The following is an 18490-nucleotide window of genomic DNA, read 5'->3' on the forward strand; positions in this document are numbered from 1 at the left end:
TATATGTACGCATCAATTCACAGGCCTCAGTAGCCCCAGCTGGGGCAGGATCGGGGCCAGGTAGACTTTGGTCTTCTAGGACTGCTTCTGAGCTTCCCTGAGGGCACCAGCACCAGGGCCTGTGGGGTGTTTTCTGCAAGCCTTAGCTGTCAGTGAGACTGCTTGCATTGGGAGGGCTGGGGGCGTTCTCTCCTTGACAAAATGCTGACGCTGTCCCTGTTTCCTTCCCCCACAAAGGCATCGACCAGGGGCAGATGACTTACGACGGCCAACACTGGCACGCAACGGAGACCTGCTTCTGCTGCGCTCAGTGCAAAAAATCCCTGCTGGGCCGGCCGTTCCTCCCAAAGCAGGGGCAGATATTTTGCTCAAGGGCATGCAGCGTGGGCGAGGATCCCAACGGCTCGGATTCGTCCGACTCGGCCTTCCAAAATGCCCGAGCCAAGGAGTCCCGGCGTAGCGCCAAGATCGGCAAGAACAAAGGGAAGGCGGAGGAGAACGTGCTGACCCAGTGCGGCCAGCTGCAGGTGACCTCCAACCGGCTCTCCGCCGACGTGGACCCCCTCTCGCTGCAGATGGATCTGCTGAGCCTGTCGAGCCAGACGCCCAGCCTCAACCGGGAGCACATCTGGAGGAGCCGAGACGAGCTCTACCACTATGGGAATAAAATGGAGCAGAGCCAGTCCCAGAGCCCCTTGCAGCTTCTCAGCCAGTGTAATATCAGGACTTCCTACAACCCAGGCCAGGTCCCAGGCAGCCAGCCCGATTTGTGGGGGAAGCATTTCAGCAACCCAAAGAGAAATTCGTCGCTGGCTATGAAAGGGCACAGTGGGAGCTTCATCCAGGAGTGCCGCGAAGATTACTACTCAGGAAGGCTGCGATCCCAGGAGAGCTACAGCGACATGTCCAACCAGAGCTTTAATGAGACCAGAGGCAGCCTCAAAGTCCCAAAGTATGACGAGGAGGAGGAGGGCGGGATGCCGGCTCAGCAGTGCCGCACCCGGCACCCCATCAATGCACTTAAATTCCCGGAGGGCCTCACGCCCACCAAGCAAACGCCGCGGGGCTCCATGGAATCCCTGTCCCTTTCCAATGCAACAGGTAAGTTGTTGCCGCCGAGTACAATGTCCCAGTGTTAAACCTGCAAAGGGATGCTGGTGTTTTGCCCAAGGGGCTGCCTGAAGCAGGCAGCAGAGCGGGCTCAGGTTGTCGGGGTTCAATGGCTGAGCAAACCCGTAGCTTTAAGACCTGCCGCTCTACAGTAGGACATGGCAGCAGAAGTGAACGCTTCTGGGCAGGGCTCGCCAGCAGCGATGCTGGAGGAAACAGCCAGAAGTGGAAGGAAGCAGAGAGTTAGAGCAGCCTGGGTGTGATGTGAGGGGAGCGCCTGCACGGCAGCGTGGCTGTGACGGATGTCTGCTGAGGCTCCAGCCCCGGGTTTCTATGAAGGCTGAATGGAAATGAGCTTTTCCCCTTCCTATGCTGCTCAGTTTTCTCCCTTTCTTTTGAATCTTGGGAGTGAAGGTGGCTGCCTGCCTATTACTCTGGGTGTGCAATCCCCACAGGCACTTAGCAGATAATTCTCCTGCTCCCCCATTCACCCAGCAAGCCCAAATCACGGCTGCTGCTGAATTAACCCCTTCTTAACTTAGGCTCTTTAGTGCCTGAAATGTGCCAGCTCTGTGGCATGCTCTGGAGATCGATGTGCTCTGGTGCTGGGATAATAGGTTGTAGGAAATGCCCTGCCAGCTTTCCCTTCCACTTCAAGCCTATAGTGAGGGGGCTGGACTCAATCTCACAAGGTCCCTTCCTGCCCCTAATGTCTGTGAAATCAAGCCATGGGGCCTTTAGCATGAACATCTCAGCTGCCTTGCTCTGTCGTGGGTGGGGAGAGGTGCCTGGAGTGTGAATGCGAATACATCAAGATGCAGGCAGAAGAGCGCGTGGTCGGACAAAGGCAGTGCTTGCCTCAGGGGACAGGGAAGGAGAGGAGAAGACAAAGCTGCTTCTTCTCAGGCGGTACAAAAACACGGGCAATGAGAGAGAACGTGGCATGTGTGACAGTCAAGGGACTCCCAGCACAGGGCCTGGTCCAGGGATGCCCCTTGATTTCAGAGCTCTTGCTGCTGCCTTCCAGCCATCAGGTGAAGGGACTGGAGCAGGGGCGGGCAAAATATGGTCTGGGGGCTCCTAAAAAAATTAGAAAATGAATATTTATTTGCTCCTGGCTGCCTGTCAAAAATGACAGGAGCCAGGGGTTGTAGCACCCAGGGGAAGCTGGCAGCAGGACCCAGCAGCAAAGTCTGTCAAATCCCCGTCTCCACGACCGGAAGCCCCTGCCTAGCAGAGGCTTCTGGCCTGGGACTGTGGGGCTGTTCCTGCTTCCCTGCACCGGCGAGGGAAATGCGGCCCTCAACAGCTTGCCAGAACTTGGTAAGCAGTCCTCCACCTGAAATAATTGCTCACCCCTGGTCACTGGAGGAAGCAGCCTGGTGCTGCGACAGCCGACTGGAGAGAGGCAGTGGTGCGGCAGCCTTGCTGACAACACATGAATTAGTGCCAAGGAGGAGGTGGGCTGGGGACGGAGCAGCAGAGATTTGACATGCCAACTCCCCTTCAAGTCAGGGAATGCCCCTTAACTGCGCCGACTGCAGGAGGGCAGCAACTGGTTGGTATTAGCCTGGCTGGCATGCATTTTCTGTGACATGGAGGTGCGGGCTGGCCAGCGGTCGCTCCCAACAGCCCGGCACTGGGGGGTTGCAAGCCTCGAATTCTCCCCGCTTTGCTTCTGTGCGTTTGTTTACCAGACCGAATTCCTTGTTCGTGGCCTGGCTTGCTGGTGCTGTTCAGAACAAATGCCTCCCTGCTCTTTAATCCGTCCTTTGCTCAGAAGAGAATAAATCGGTGCCAGCTGCTGGAGAAGAAACAGATTCCAGGCCCGAGAGTTTGCAGAGTTGGGGGCGAGGATTATATGGAAGCTCTCTGAAATGTAACCTACAGTTAACCCCCTTTGCCTGTTCTCCTTTGTTTCAAGTCGGACGCGATGGTGCTGAGCATTTTTTTGCTGAGGGTTTCCTCCTTTGCAGTTAATACATCCCACTTTTTCTTCTTCTAGTTGTTTTAACGAGCCTGAAGCCCCCAGCCCTTGCTGTCCGTAACCGTCCCTTTTTCTCCTAACTTTGTCCAGATGAAGCGTTCAGCCTGCGTTGCATTTCATTGCTTCTCGGGTGCAGCAAACAATATCTAGGCAGTGAAGCTGTTGGGGCTGGGCGAATGCAACCCCTTGGTGCACAGATGGGGCTTTGCGTGGGCCTTGGACCTCACGGCTACGGGGTGTTCCTGGAGTCGGCCATCGTCGACGGCTAACCTCTTTTGCTAACCCAAAACCTCAAGGAAAAAAAAACCATACAAAGTGTGGCCGGAGACATTTACTTTACTTGTTTCTTTCCTATCTTTTTTTCCTTTCATTTGAGCTGTGTTTGGATTCAGGCGTGTTCAGCTCCTTCCCCACTGCCTAGGAAATCCAGTCCCTCTCTCTGCCTTTCCTTTCGTAACAAACTGTCTGGACTTTATTCAGAGCCAGGTCGTGCGGGCTGCTGTTCTCATCAGCCGAGGTGCTAGGCGCTGCAGGCCCTGCTTAGTCCTTGTGGGTGAGCACTAATTACTTGCCCATACCAAACCCATCTGGAAAGGCAGGAGGGACAAGGCAGCGAGGATTTCTCAAGTGCCCTGGTAGCACCCGGCATTGAGAACTGCCTTTTGGGGAGTTTGGCAGGTTTGTGAGTTCCCCCAGTTTCTCCAGTCCCCTTGGGACAGGCTTTATGTAGGGAAGCTTGCCAGCACCATACCTGGACCCGAAACAGTCTCTCTTCGCAACCAGCTTCTCACACAGTCTGCATGAGCTGAGCACAAAACAGCCTGCAAGAGGCTGGTAAAAGGCAGAAGAATTCGTTTAAAAAAGGGAATATAAAAACGGGGAAGAAATCAGTTGCTTTTAGCAGTCAGCTTCACCCTGGTACCTCCCTAGCCTTAAGCCTCCTGATATGTCCACTTTGTCAGCATAAGCAAACCCTAGCAACCGCTGAGGCCAGGCGAGTGCAGTACAAACATTTAAATGGCTTGTTTCATCATGTGGAGCTATAACAAGCTACCCAGACAGACCTCGAGAGATGAGGGGAAAAGCAATGTTTTCTTTATTACAGTGCAGAATATCTCTGTGGTCAATTTTAAGGCATCGTTTCTTAAAAACATTTAGTAGGCAAGTTTCAAAGGCATGCAACTCCCATTGGCATCCATGAAACCCTGCCCTTTAAAGTAATATTGAGTTGCCAGAGCTTCATATATAAAGGCATGATATGCATCCATTCCTTTTTACTTGGTTTTGGGTGGTTTTAAGCACTGTTCAGGATGCTTCAGGTTGTGACGAAAGCATTAAGCCACCAACGGCTGGTGATAATTAGGTGCTGATCATTTTAATAATAATAATAATGTAATACTGTGTGTTATAGTAACCTTTAGAGGCTCCCAGGGAGATCTGGGCCTCGTTGCATATCAAGTAGGAAGCAGTCCCTCCTCTCTACCACCCGAGGAGATGAGACAGGCAAGGCCTGAGAAGGAGGGAAATAAATGGATCTCTGACCTACGTGGCACATCTCAACGTCTGATGGGCAGGCTCGTTTCGATTATGGCTCAACCAGCAATTAGGAGGTGCTGGATGAAGCCGACAGCAAAGCCAGCGGTGTAGCTAGAGTCCATTTGCAGTGGGCAGAAGGCTACCTGCCATTCCCACCTGCAGCCAAGGCCCGTTTGTGTAGTTTTCAAGAGCAGGTCGGATGGACCCTGGGATGGCTTAGTTGGGAAGGATCCTGCCTTGAGCAGGGGTTGGACTAGACGACCTCGTGATGTCCCTCCCAACCCTACTGTCATGCGATCCTATGTTTGTCAGTCTTGTATTTGGATTTCAGCCCAGAGACCCCAACCTGCTGCTTTAGGCGCTGTGCAAGTGCATGGTTAGAAAGGGTCTGATCATACAGATGAATCTACAAGCTAAATGGAGAGACCAGAGGCCTCGATTCAGCAAATCAGGTGCATGGGCAAACCCACAAGAACGGTGCCATATTTAAGCGGGGCTTTTCGCCCACAGGAATTGAGTGAAATCCCGCCGACTTTCTCGCTAAACAGATTCTAGTTAATCTCTTTAAAGCAAATTCCCAGTTCAGACACGTGCCAGGGTGTTAAGCCGATCTGAGGGGCAACACCCGCTAAGCAGCCATGCTTAAAGTGCTCAGTCGTGCTCTGCTGTCAGTCCCTGGATAGTCCCGTACCTTAATTGAGACCTCGATTCCCTGCCTAAATTTATAGTGTGAGCTGTAACCCTGCCTTTTTGTCTTGTTTGCAGATTAATTAGATCCACTAAGTCTCTGTTCTCCTCTTCGCCTCAGTGCATCCCAGTGCATCCGTAATCTCCAGGAGCTTTTATGGGACTTAGACTCATGCCTCAGCAAAGGGAAAGAAACCCTTTAGGGTGGGCCTTGTTTCCCTTTCCCACCCACCCCAACACCAATCCACAGCTGAGTGGGGCTCAGACTTCACTGCTGTCACCCCGCTAAGGTTGGACTTGTTGAGATGAGAATGTCCTAAATCGATGTGGAACGGACCCAGCAAATAGACCAGAGAGAGATGTGAATATGGTAGTTTCCCAGCACAGCCCCATCCCTGTGTCCTTGCAATGAGGTTGCTTGACAGCCGTTCTAGTCCCCGCCGAGCTATTGGCAAGGATCTAAGTGACAAGTCCAATATTTGGTCTCAGAAAGAGTGGGTTGAAGCATTTGTAATGCCCCCGCCAGGCCGTCTTTCTAGCCCGTGCCCTTGCGAACACATAGGGTGGCACCCGGGCTCCTCGGAGCAAGGAGCTGTCTCTTTGCAGCTGCCCGACGCTGGTGGAGCCTGGACGGGGCTGTGCCCAACCGGCCAGCTGAGACGGCAAGACGTTTGCAGTTCACTCTTTGGGAACGGGCTCCTTGTCTCTCCTTCCCTATTCGGTTTCCCTTTGGTCGTCTTGAACAGGGATGGGAACACACCGAGCCTGCCTCCCAGCTCGGAGGGAAATAACCGCTGCTCTCAGCTGCCCCTAAGCCGTCGTTTCAGCAGAAGTCCTGCCTGCTTCCAAAAATACCTGCAGGCTCACTGTCCTTGTCAAATAACGGTCCCTTTGTTTGACGCGTGCCCTGAGGAGTGGGAGCTCCCCGGAGCTGGCGACGCTGCACCAAGGGTAGCGGCACGGCAGACGGCCTGCCCTTGCGTGGCTCAGGGGTGGCTCCAGCGTCAGGCCCTGGAGCAAGGCAGATTGCATGGGGTGTAAACCAGGGCAGAGCTTACTTCAGCAAGTGTCTCAACAGGGCAAGGTTCCCTTGCGGTTTGTGTTGCGAGCTCCCTGAAGGCCCCAGGTGATGTGCACTCGGAGGCAAGCAAAAAGCCTGGGAAAACCCCTTGACAAAGCTCGTCCTCCCTTTGCCAAGCCGGCTAGGAGGAGCCCACCATCCTAGGTGTCCCAGCAGGCAGCGTTGTGCTCTATCGGAGCAGCTCCCGTGCGGTCCCCTCCCTCTCTTGGCCGGCGTCAGCCCCCTGGTGATTCCACCGACCTGCCGCGCATTGCTTGGCTCTTGTCCCCGTTTGTCCCATTCTTGCTCCAGGTCAGGAAGGGGTTTGCATGTGCATTCACCAAACTCCAGACTTTCTTTCTCCTTTGCTTTCTATATAAAGACAGCTGAAGACGCTGGGCAGGGGTTTCCAGATGCACTTGGAGTGGGCTGAACTCTCTCCTCCTGATGGGCCAGTTTGGGCATAAGCTAAACCAACACTGAATGCTTCTGGGGAGCTTGCTCCTAAGTCATTTGCTCCCCTTTCTTTGCCTTCATTGAGGAGCCGTTAAGTTTGCTAGAGTTCACGGCGAGGAAGTGTTCCTATCAGAGCGGGTTACACCACGGGCTATGCAGCAAGGCACTCTTAATACCCCAGCTCTATTCAGCTGTCGCTGTCTTTCTCCTTTCCCTCTTCTTCAAGAAGCTCAGTCCCTTCCAGGTTCCTTCCTCCTTTCCTGCTCAGTGGGTGCGTCTACATGAGACGTTTACTGCGCGTTAGCCTAATAACACTGCACAGTAGCATGTCACGGCAAAACCCGTGCTAATAGCACAGTATTAGGCTAATGCGCAGTAAAGTGTCACTAAATAACCGTGCACCAGTGCTACTGCACAGTATCTTTAGGCACTGAGCATTTACTTAGTACTTTATTAAGGAAGTACAAAACTAAATCTGCAGTATCGAAGGCATGTTAATGAACATGTAGTCGTCTGCAGCACTTGAGCAGATATGCTGCAACTTGGACACCTAACCTGCCTGCATCCCTGCAGATCCCCATGTGCCTAACTCAGGCCCGCAGGCGACTTCCAAAGCTAAGGGGAAGACGGCTTCTCCTCTCAAACACAACAAGATCAAGGTGTTTCCACTAAAGCAGTACATTCCTGCCTCCGTTCTGTTTTTCATCCTCTGATTATAAACATCGCCCTGCGAGTCTGGCCGGCAGTCTGTTTGCGTTCCGAGACACCCATCCATCACGGGCGCGCATACCGCGCTGCTGTCGTCGGAGCTCGCCTGGTGAGCACTGGGCTGCTCGTTTGCTGTGAGACCAAAGGGGCTGAAGCGTGTGCTCTGAAACCGGGGCAAGGGAGACCGAAACGGACTCTTGCAAGTGGACATTGTTCTGCCGCACATCAAACGCCCGAGCTTCCCACCCTTCCCATGCCACAATTTTATGGTCTCCAAGCTGGAACCCTGCTTTGTTTTATGGGGAGCAGTAAAACCCAGTGTTAGCATGGGAGAGCTCTGCCCGCCCCTTCCCTCCCAGGCTTGCTTCACGATTCTCAGGTCCGTGCTGTCGAGGGGAGAGCGACCCCTTCCTTGTCCGCAGACAGGCTGTTGCGAGAAGCCCTGGAGTTTCTGTCCAAACCGGTGCCTGCTTTCTGCATCCCCGGCTCAAACCCCTCCAGCACCGGCGCATGTTTTCTCGTGCATCGGGGCTGTTTGCGACGAGACCGCCGCGCTGAAACCATTGCAATCCGGCAGCGAATTCCAGTCGTGCAGCCGATCCCGGGAACACGAGCAGCTTGCCAGGCTCGCTGGTTTTCTGTGCGCTGCAAGCCTCCCGACCTTGTTTACTCTCAGCTATTTCAGTTATATAACCGTTCCCTTTTTATTCTTCCTGCAAATCCCAAGGTCACTCGCCAGTGAAGCGAGGTGGTGCTATAAACAAGTCCCTGACAGCGCTGCTTCTCCTTCCCTTGAATTCCTCGTCAGTCCTAGGGTTGGGTTTATAATAAATCCCGTTTCACGGGCCAGGGCTTCTTTGGAAAGCGTCTGCCTCGCGCTGGAGGGGAAGCCAGAGCCCAGCAGCTTCGGAGGGTGAGGTGGGGAGGGAGCTTTGCCAACGAGAGAGCTTAAAAGGCCCTTCTGGTCTGTCGTGCCTGCAGATGTCGCAGTTAAACAAACACAACTTAGGGCTCGGAGATTTTGGAACCACATGCGGGGCTGGGCATTGAATGCGATTCAGAGCTTGGTTACGGCGTCCGGAGGGCTTCCTTTCTGCGCTCGGCGGGGAGCATAATGAACCGGGGCCGCGGCAAAGGGTTCTGTTTGTAAATGGAGTAATAAATCTGTCCGTCGTTTTTCAGCACTCCTTTTGGCTCCGATTCCAGAAAAGAGCTGAGCAAGGATTAAGTCTCGTTCCCTTCAGCAGGCTCTAAGCGTGCGCTTAAGGGTGTTGCTGAATTAGGGCCTTAAAGATGGCACAGACATCACTTCTTCCCCCATGTGCCTTTACATTGAGGGTTACAGGTTTAGTTTGAAGGATTGTGGTGGTTTAGTTTGCAAATTAGGGGCCGTGCAGGGCATCTGGCCACATTCACCTTGCTGTTGGAGGCAGGTACAACTGAGAATGCAATGGGGCAAAATGGTGGGACAAAATCCTTGCACAGCTCCCCTCGGGTCTCGTGAACCAAAAGGTTCACAGATCTTTTTAAGCCAACTTGAAACCAGTTTGCCACGTACCGAATCAGCGGTCAGGTGATTCCCGGCATGGGCTGTGCTTTTCGTGTGTGTCCGTCTAGAGCTTGCAGTTTTCCATAGCTTTCACGTGCACACAGGTACCATCAGCTGGACCTGTCTGTATTAGTGATACGTGAACTGGTGATTGCATAGGGCAGTTTAGACCGGTGCAACCCTCCAACGTGGTTTTGCTGCACTGATACGAAACAGGATTTGTCACAGCACACTTTAACCTGGTGCAAGGGAAGCAAACCCTGCAAAGGGACAAGCCTCCCTTTGAGTTAGTGCCATATATCTACAGTAGTGTTGGGCTGTAACTACGGGGAAGTGTTGCACCAGGGCAAGCTGCCTTTGCTTTGGAAGAGGGAGAGAGAGGGGGTGATCATCGAGTCACCAAAACTCCTGCTTGGAGAAAATGTCCCCTGACTCCAGCATCAGCAGGGGCTCAGAGCATGGCCCTGGCATGCAATGTCCCGGTGTTTTGGCAAGATCGGTGCATCCATTAAATAAATTAGACTTGATTCATCCCAACAAGACAGGCAGGCTCTTGCCCTGTGCCACACTCTGGGAGCATTGGGAAGCCACCTGCTTGCAGCCAAGGAACGCAGTAGTGAACGGCAAGCCTGGCAACACCGCCATCCCTCCTGCTCCCTCGCTGCCAGGCTTTGAGAGCCAGTGCTGGGGGGTGGTTTAATCCCAGCCAAAAGGGACATTTCAGAAGGAGGTGAAGGGGGAGGGACCTGATGCACATAAAATCAAAGCCTGCCCCAGTCCTGGGCTTGCGTTCGTCCCCCGCTCCCTGCAATGGTCTCTGGGAAATGGGTTCTCAGGTTTCTGTAATAGAAAAATAGCCTCTGCATGGCAGGGTCCCTCTCTCTGGCTCCCAGTGTTACATGCACTTGATCAAATCATGAAGTGCGATTCCAGATGCAACACTTCATTATGCAGGAGCTCAGGTGCCCCTAAGTAAATACAGGTATTTTAGGAGGATCAGACCTGCATTTTGAAATAACTGATGCCTGACACAGAGCAACATAAGCAGTACATTCATTGGTGGTATAGAAACACCGCGCCATCACTCTTGAAATGGCTTTAACTTCACATTTGTGTCTGCTCTACTCTTCACGTAGGGCAGTGCTTTTCCACCTGTGGCCTGCTGACCACTGGGGGTCCACAGGCTATGTCTAAGGGGTCTGCAGATATGACTAGGATTAATGCTGACATTGAGGACAGTAAAGAGTTAACATTTGAGCCATCTGCTTAGACGCCACTTTGCTTGGCATTAGGTAAATGTTATCCCTATTAAGCAGAATATATGTTAATAGTGTTTCAATTAAGCAGTTCTCATTACCATTCAGCATCATTAGAGCAAGAGCCTTATCTTGCAAAGGCTCGCGTAGACGCCTGACTTAATGGCACGTGCGTAGTATTTTAGGAGATACCCAAAGCACTTTGGTAATGAGGCATCTGCAATGCCAGCGGCTTCTGGGGTGGAGAGCACCTCTCGCTCACTAGCAGCAAGTGGCATAACTTTGGCATTATTGAACATTTCAGGGTTTCTCTTAGATCTAGACTGTGCCCAAGAGGTTTGAGCCAGTGTTGCCCAAAGAAAAACCTTTACTTCCTCAAAGCTAATGCAGACACAGCGTCAAATTCTAGCTCCGTTAGCATCAATGGCAAATCTCCCATTGGCTTCAGTGGGGATAGGATCATAGTTTGGAGCACTGAGCCGTACCCAGCAGCCAAGCTCAATTAACACTACATGGTTTAGAAATCCCCTGTCGTGTGGGCAGGAACGTCCCCGAACGCGCATCCATGCTTTGTACACCTTTGGAGCTCCTGACATCTGCACTAATGAGATGGTTTCTTCCCTTAGCAATCTCTATTGGTGAAAAGCACCCCACTTTGCCAAGGTTTTTAGATCAAACTAGTCATTTTCTGAGCTATTATAAGGCCAGTGTGTGGGGAAAATGTCTTAGCAGTGAAGCCCACTTCAGTTCTTGACCCGTCACATTTCACAAACACCTTCTCCAATTTGCTTCGAACTCCATCGGAAAATGTTACGTGGGCATGAGATTGTGTTTGTGTGATTTTTCAGGTGGATCGGGTTTAGTTTCAGCAAAGTTAGGTCGAGTTAGGATAAAACCTGCAGTGGAAAGCTGGCTTCCACCTTGACCAGGGACCCACTAGTGAGCAAGTTCAGAGGAGTTTCAGCAACAATATGCAGGTGACCAACTTCAAGCGTGCATGGTGGTGTTATACTCGGCAATACACCCTGACCTGCCCGCTTTGGGGCTGGCTAGCAATAAGAGTCTGCATCCTTGGGCTGGCTTCAAGTTACACTCAACATATTCGCCAGCTATTCCAGCTCTTCAAATGTGTGCACTTAATTATCATCAGGCTCCATGGAGGAAGAGCCCCCAAAGTCCAAGTAAGTGCTGATAAAGCTCCGTACCTTGATAATGCATCATGTATGCATCCCCGGCCCTGTGTTCAGTAATTGGTTCCCTATGCAGCAGCCCGCTCGCCAAAAATGAAATAGCTCCATGTGTTTTACAGCCAGGCATGTGGAGAGGCATTGCCTTTCACTACAGTTGAAGAGGTAAGCTTTGTCACGCTGAGATTTTCATCGTTCAAGTCAGTGGGGGGCACGGTGTAAAAGGTGTGGAGATTGGGGCTTTTTTAGCGAAACCCCACCTCTATCAAAGAGCATGCTGTATGCTGGAATAAGCTAGAGATCTGCTTCAGGAGAGACTCGGTGTTGGAGCCGTTTTGCACCTTGATGTAAATCAGAGCAGCTCAAAGGCTGCTCAGATTTGTACCTGGATGTCCCTGTCCGATGGGGCTGGGAAAAAGCCCCCTTCTCCCAGCCACGTCCCCGAAGACTGGGCATAGCCTAGAGCTTGTTTCAGCCCTGCACTGAGCCAGGGATTCCCCGCTGTGCTGAGGGATTTCCCAACTAACTGGTCAAACTGGCTTCACCGCCTCTCGCGCCAGCCAGCCAGCGCAGTAGCACAAAGGGGCTGCAGGTATTGAAGCACGCAAGGGCGAGGCGCTGTTGCAACATGCTGCTTTCGCCTGCTGCCGGTCGGGGCGTACGCAGACGCCTTCCAGGTGAGCACGGGCACAGCAAGGAGGCTGGCTCTGCAGCTCTGCCCGGTGCTCCCTCCGCCCGCATCTGTCCTCCCCACGAGGACATGCATCTTGTCACTTCCCCTTCACATGCGAGCCGCTGCTTTGCCCTTCCTGAGCTGTTGCCAAGTACCAGTCGGGCATCCTTGCCCTCTGCCACGCTGTTTGTTTTCTCTGGTCCGGTGGTGATGCTCTCAGCTGGATGCCCCACGTGCTGACGTGTTGGCAGCCCATCGGGCGGCCCACCCGACTGTCCACCCCGTCGGGACGTGCTCGTGGCTGCCACAACCCAGCACTTGCGTGGCCTCGCTGTTTGCTTATTAATTTGGTTCTGCAGCAGGGAAACTCCATTTTGACCTAATGATCGATGCCCATGAAGGATCTCTCCCATTCTCATCTTTGAATGGCATTGCCAACATATGCTGCCCCCTTCCCCATGTACAGTCTTGCTCGCAGGTTCACGGTTTATCCCGCTTGGACAGCGCCCTGCACCTGGCGAGTGATCTGTTGGAGGGGGTGGACTCTGCAAAGTGCCTGGTGCCTCTGAAATCCACGGCAATCCCTTTACAAATCCATCGTTGGAGCGCAGCAAGAGCTGTAGCACTGGCATTGCCTTTACTGTATACTGTGTTTGGGACTGCTGGGGGAGGCTGTTCTGCTCTTTCTTGCTCCTCTATCTTCATGCACCTCTCCCTAGATGCCAAACATTGTCATCGTGCCATAGGGATACAAGGACGCTGGGTTTATAAAAGATAATCATAGCTGCAGCATGGTAGGGGGAGGTTGCCAGATGTTGCTGCTGTGTGTCCAAGGAAAATCCCCAGCTGGTTCTTTGTGCGGTGATGATTAGCTGGGACACAGGATGTGGTCAAAGCTGCTCGGCAGAGGTTGGCAAAATTGGCCGAGGGGCTGGGAGCGACGGCTATGCCACGTGGCGCTGTTCCTGCTGTCTGTCAGAAGTTGCTTACACATCACGTGGTGCCGTACGGCGCCTGCTGTGGTCTCCCAGAAGTGGTTGTTGGGGAAATGACTGATGCGACAGTCATGGGGGACAAGCAGCAGCTCACGGCTCAGGCTAGGAAAGATCCACGTGCAGCTGAAATGTCACTAGTAGTGACAAAAACGAGGAAAGGAAGGATGAAAGCGATGGGGGAAGTAGAAGGCAAGACCCCTAAACAGGTAGTCCAGGATGGGGGGGTTCATCCAGTTGTCAGCACGACCATTCCCAACACTTTGGACAAAACAGTCTGTCTCCTGCCTCTCCAAGTCACGAGAGGGGCTGGAAAACCTGAACACTTAAAAATTAAAAATGCAGTGCCATTTTCCTTCTTGCCTTCTAGTCCTTTGGAGCTGTTCAAGGGCACGTTTTCTTTTTGTAGCCTTTTCCTACCAGCCTTAGCTCCAGAAGCTTGAACTAGCGGCCGAGAGCATCATTTCTTAACAAGACGTCTTTCTGCCCCTGTGGCTTGAGGAAAAGCACCCGGTATCACAAGACTCATGATGCAATTGCAAGACCTGGCAATGCTGTAGTGGCAGCGTTCCCACTGGCTCCATTCACAGTTGGGTTAGGAAAATTTTAGCCTGTCTTTGCTGTTTTCTTCGAGACGTTAAGGGCCAAAGTCCAGAGCAATGCTGTGATTTTTGACAGCTTCAATCCAGATTTAAGTCAGGGTTCCTGACAGCAGAATTTGGCCTGAAAGTTTGTCAGACGCCGTGTCATGCTAGAGAGATGCTGAGCTCTGCATGAAATTTATGCAAAACCTTAATTAAAAAAAGAAAAAGCCAAGTGGTTTATTTGCAATGGGCTTTGTACATTAATTTGCAAAGCCGTAAATTCCTGGCGATTGCGTAAGGGGGTGGGTGGGTGGGTGTGTGTCGTGTTTTAAATCACGCTGATGCCGCTGAGCTCTTGCAGCTTTGTGTGCGCAGAAAGATTGGCTGAAAAAAAAGGGTAAAGATGAGAAGGAGAACATGCCAGGGTAAACACTCTGCAGTTGATTTGGGGCGAAATATATTTCGGTGGAAATAACTTGTGGGGAATGTGTCCTCCTGGGACTGCAACACAAGCGTTTACCGCTGCCAGCTCCCCAGCCAATCCAGGGAGAGGCTGGGAAGGGACTAGCGAGGGCGTGAGATGCCTTCGGGTTTTGTTCCAAAGAGCGTGTTGAGCTGACTCGATGCTCGCTCCAGCCAGCCGGCTGCAGGGATCTGCTGGATTCTGGTCTGTTTGCTATCGCCTCCGTCTGTCTAATGCAATGGGCTCAGTTCACCCATCCTGTGGTTCTAGGATAAGAAATCCCTGTGGGGATCCAGGCTAGTTCAAGCAAGCAGTTGGGTTTGGCATAATACATGGAAGAGGCCTGGAATCCCATCTCCAAGCTTGGCAGATCTACAGGAGGTGAAGACTGTCTTCTCTAGCTTTTGGCACCAGCAGACTCTGCCTGGCTCTGTGGGAGCACAACTCCCCTCAGGGCTCAAAGCTGGGAGCTTTGCTGAATTGCACCATCGTGTTACCTTTTAGGGGATTGTTCCACGAAGGTCTCAGGACTATTGCATGGTGGTGGTCTTGCACCAGGACTAATGCACGGTGGTGGTCTTGTGCCTCAGCCTCGTGGCAAGTGTGAATTACCTAGCAGTCACCATTTGATTACAGTGCAGCGCATTGCCTTCTTCTGGAGTGTGTGTGTGCATGCTTGCACATATGCATGTACATGCACACACACCATTGCTCTCCTCTGTTTGAGAGTACAGCGGGTTTGCTCAAGGGTTGGGGCAGCACTTTCTCCCAGGAGCTGCATCATACCCGTGCTACTACCCACCTTTCTGAGTGGAGCATGAGCACATTGCTGCAGCTGCTCCAGCATGCCAGTACAGGACAGAAGGTCTGAGGCTGATGCCTAAGCAACAAGAACATTTTCTAGGGGTGGCCTCATTTCCTAATCTGATGGGTAGAGGGAAAGAAGCGGGGCCCAAGTCTTGAAAAATGGTCAGTGATTTGAAAGCACAGGTGTCTTACAGGCAGCATCCGGCCAGGGCCATGGTTTGGCAGGGCGGGTACCAGGCTCTTTCTGGAGAATCCTGACGGTGCCTCACGTGGAGGTATCTCAACCCTGATCTCAAGCCAGGTGCTGGCCTCCCGCCTGCCGCGTCTGTGGTAGAAAACTGGCATTCTTGACTAACCGTCTCCTCTTGTTTCCACCCCCAGGCCTCTCTGCAGATGGTGGTGCCAAGCGCCAGGAGCATCTCTCTCGCTTCTCAATGCCTGACCTAAGCAAGGACTCTGGGATGAATGTCTCGGAGAAGCTCAGCAACATGGGCACGCTCAACTCCTCAGTGCAGTTTCGAAGCGCCGAATCCGTCCGCAGCCTCCTGTCCATGCAGCAGTACCAAGACATGGAGCCCAACCTGCACGGCCTCGCCAACCCCCTCGGCTACAGGGAGAGGCCGCCACAGGGCAGGTTGCACCAGAGCTTCGAGTACGACAGCAGGATGTCGGGGAACCCCGTGCCCGGGCAGGACGGTGCGAGGCACCCCCCAATGAGTGAGCACACACGTCGGCGGACTAATCAGCGGGATGACGACCGGCGCTGCCGCCCCCACAAGCCCCGGCGGTCCCGGCGGTCCCGCTCGGACAACGCCCTGCACCTGGCGAGTGAGCAGTGCTGCCGGTTGAAAGAGCGGCCGTCGCTGCGGGCCCGAGAGGACTATGACCAATTCGTGGCCCAGAGGAGCTGCAGAGAGGCCATGGAGCAGGGCTCCCGCCGGGATGTGTATGGCCAGTGCCCAAGGACTGTGTCGGACCTTGCCCTACAGAACCACCTCGGAGAGCGCTGGGGGCCCTATTTTGCCGAATACGACTGGTGTTCCACCTGCTCCTCTTCCTCGGAGTCGGACAACGAAGGCTACTTCCTCGGGGAGCCGATTCCCCAGCCCACTCGTCTCCGGTACGTCACCAGCGAGGGGCTCCTCCACAAGTACGGCTCGTACAGCATGCCCAAGTCTTCCACGCTGGGCAGCAGGGGACAGTTGCACAGCCGGAAGAGGCAAAAGAGCAAAAACTGTATCATATCCTAACAGCGTGGCGGCCTGGGAGCCTGCCGAGAATGTAGATTCACTCCCAAACTTGCACTGTCCTAGATCTTATAAGCGCTTTTTATTGTAACAGAAAGGCCTGAAGACCGGGGATTTATAAGAAGGTTGTAGCCTGGCTTCTATAAATAGTCCTATTCGTTGGCACAAGTGAATATATTTTGCACATTTTACTTTGGGGGAAAAAAAAAACATTCACTTTAGTCTGTACTAGTTACCTAGTATTTTCCCGCTCCCTCCTGAATCCTGTCCCTTGCCTTTTAGTCCATACATTTTAATTACCACTGTTTACTATAATCAGCAGTTTGCTACTAGCTTGTGCTTTCCTAAATGCGCTCTTGTTTTCGTCACCCATTTTGGTAAGTAATTTGCCTCTCAGACCGGATGGGAGACTAAGTTATTTCCATGATTGTTGTAAATGCAATGTATATGAGAGTTTGGAGAAAATATTTTTGTATTTTGTAATATCAGAGGAATTTCTATATCTTAGGAGTCACTGGGAAACTGCATGCACGTTCAGAACTGTGTTCGGCCCGAGCTAAACGAATGGTACTTTCGAATCCCTTTTCCTTTCTCCAGGAGGTTCATTAAGTATGTCAGTGAGAGTCTGGGTTTCTTTTTTTAAAGTCTTTTTGTTCCTGGTAAATATAAAGAACAATTTCTGATTCAGTCAATCTTGAAAGGGCCTAGGTGGCATTTTGCAGTCTGCACACACCCGTGATATTCAGGTCCTCTCTCTCTCTCTTTCTCTCTCTCTCTTTCTCTCTCTGTCAGATACAGGAGTCTTTACAATGGCCAGAGTGACTTTTGTCAAATAGGAGAGAATAAACTACCAAATGTCTGCAAAGTTTAAACAACCAAAGTTGGAGAAGGAATTTGACATCTCTGTAGAGGAGTTGCTAAACTTTGAACTATTCTTTGAAGTAAATAAAAGTGTAAATGGTGCAATTGTGTGATGTCAGCATGACGTTGTTTTGAGTATAGAATTGTCTTATGGTGCTCTAGTTTCCTGGATTATGTTAACTGCTCTTCATTACCAAGTGAAATCTTCAACACTGCCTACTACCTAAAATGTAACTAAACAAATGCAAACTAATCACAGCGGGCTTCGTCCTGCCCCGGGGGCGCGCTCCACTTGTGAGGTCCGTTGGCCTGCGAAGGGCATACCCCCGGGGCGGGATCGAGCCCATTGTTTGGAGCTAGGACAAACCACCAAAAGCATCAACATGGTAAAGTGTTATATAAATAGGACTCAAGTGTATTGTGTTATGGTGGACGTGAGTTTTTCTCTATATGCTTTAAAACCATTGAGGTACAGACATCGAGGCGTGTCCCACTGCGTTCCCCCGTGGGACAAGGAAGGAGGCAGATGTTCTGTAGGACTGTAGGATGTATACAGTTTCTTTCACTGGTTCCCAGCGAGGCCGACTCACAGCCTTTGGTACTGTATGTAGGAGGGTCTCAAGGCCACACCTGTCTCCCATTGAAGTCGATGGCAAAATTCCCATAGATGTCAGTGGTGGAAGGAGCCGATTTACAAAGAGACTTGGGTATCTAAAGATGCAGGTAAGCAGGTGACTTGCAAACACACCTAAGCGTTCGCTCGTTAGGACTCTTAACCCGCTTAGCAACTTTGGTAGAGCTCATTAAGCAGCCTCACTACATCTTTAGATGCCTACAGACCTTTATACTTCTAGTCCCTGTATTTGGATCCACTTGGGCAAGCCCCTGATGCCTTTGTAGATCCAGTCGTGGAACTGGGCCGTACATTTGCACTCTTTATAACGGTTCGGGAACAAACTGTTGCCTGTCAAAAGCAGCAGAGGTGGGAAATCTTGGCGAGAGATGTCTCCATGCCATAAACTATTGCTAGGAATTTTTCGTTGTTTGTACGGACAATGTGATGATGATTCTTTTTTTTTTTTAAAGAGGAAAAAAAAAAAAAAGAAACAAGAGTACGTATAAAATCATGTTTTTTTTTTCCAGTTGGAATAAATGGAAATATTGATCCAAAAGGGAAAGACTTGTGTGTGGGTGTGTACGCGTCTTTCTTTTTTTTTTTAAAGAAATGGCTGTTTAGGTGCGAAGTTGAAAGAGTCCTTCTTTATTTTTATTTATTAAACCCAGGAAAGAACTAACATCCACGCGCGGCTTGATTTTTTTTCCTGCT

General features: G+C 51.8%; 1 protein-coding gene across 6 annotated transcripts in view; it reads left to right on the forward strand.

The window, feature by feature from the left end:
• PRICKLE2 (prickle planar cell polarity protein 2) overlaps positions 1–17264 on the forward strand; it is a 155951-nt gene extending 138687 nt beyond the window's left edge. For all 6 annotated transcript variants that reach the window (XM_025199000.1, XM_025199001.1, XM_025198998.1 and 3 more), the window contains 2 exons: positions 238–1101; positions 15437–17264. In XM_025199000.1, the coding sequence (XP_025054785.1) occupies positions 238–1101; positions 15437–16305 (1733 nt within the window). In that variant the 3' untranslated portion in view covers positions 16306–17264. The remainder of the gene's footprint in view (positions 1–237; positions 1102–15436) is intronic.
• The last annotated feature ends 1226 nt before the right edge of the window (positions 17265–18490 follow it).

The sequence above is a fragment of the Alligator sinensis genome, unplaced genomic scaffold (genome assembly GCF_000455745.1).
Source record: "Alligator sinensis unplaced genomic scaffold, ASM45574v1 scaffold469_1, whole genome shotgun sequence".
Classification (NCBI taxonomy): Eukaryota; Metazoa; Chordata; order Crocodylia; family Alligatoridae; genus Alligator; species Alligator sinensis.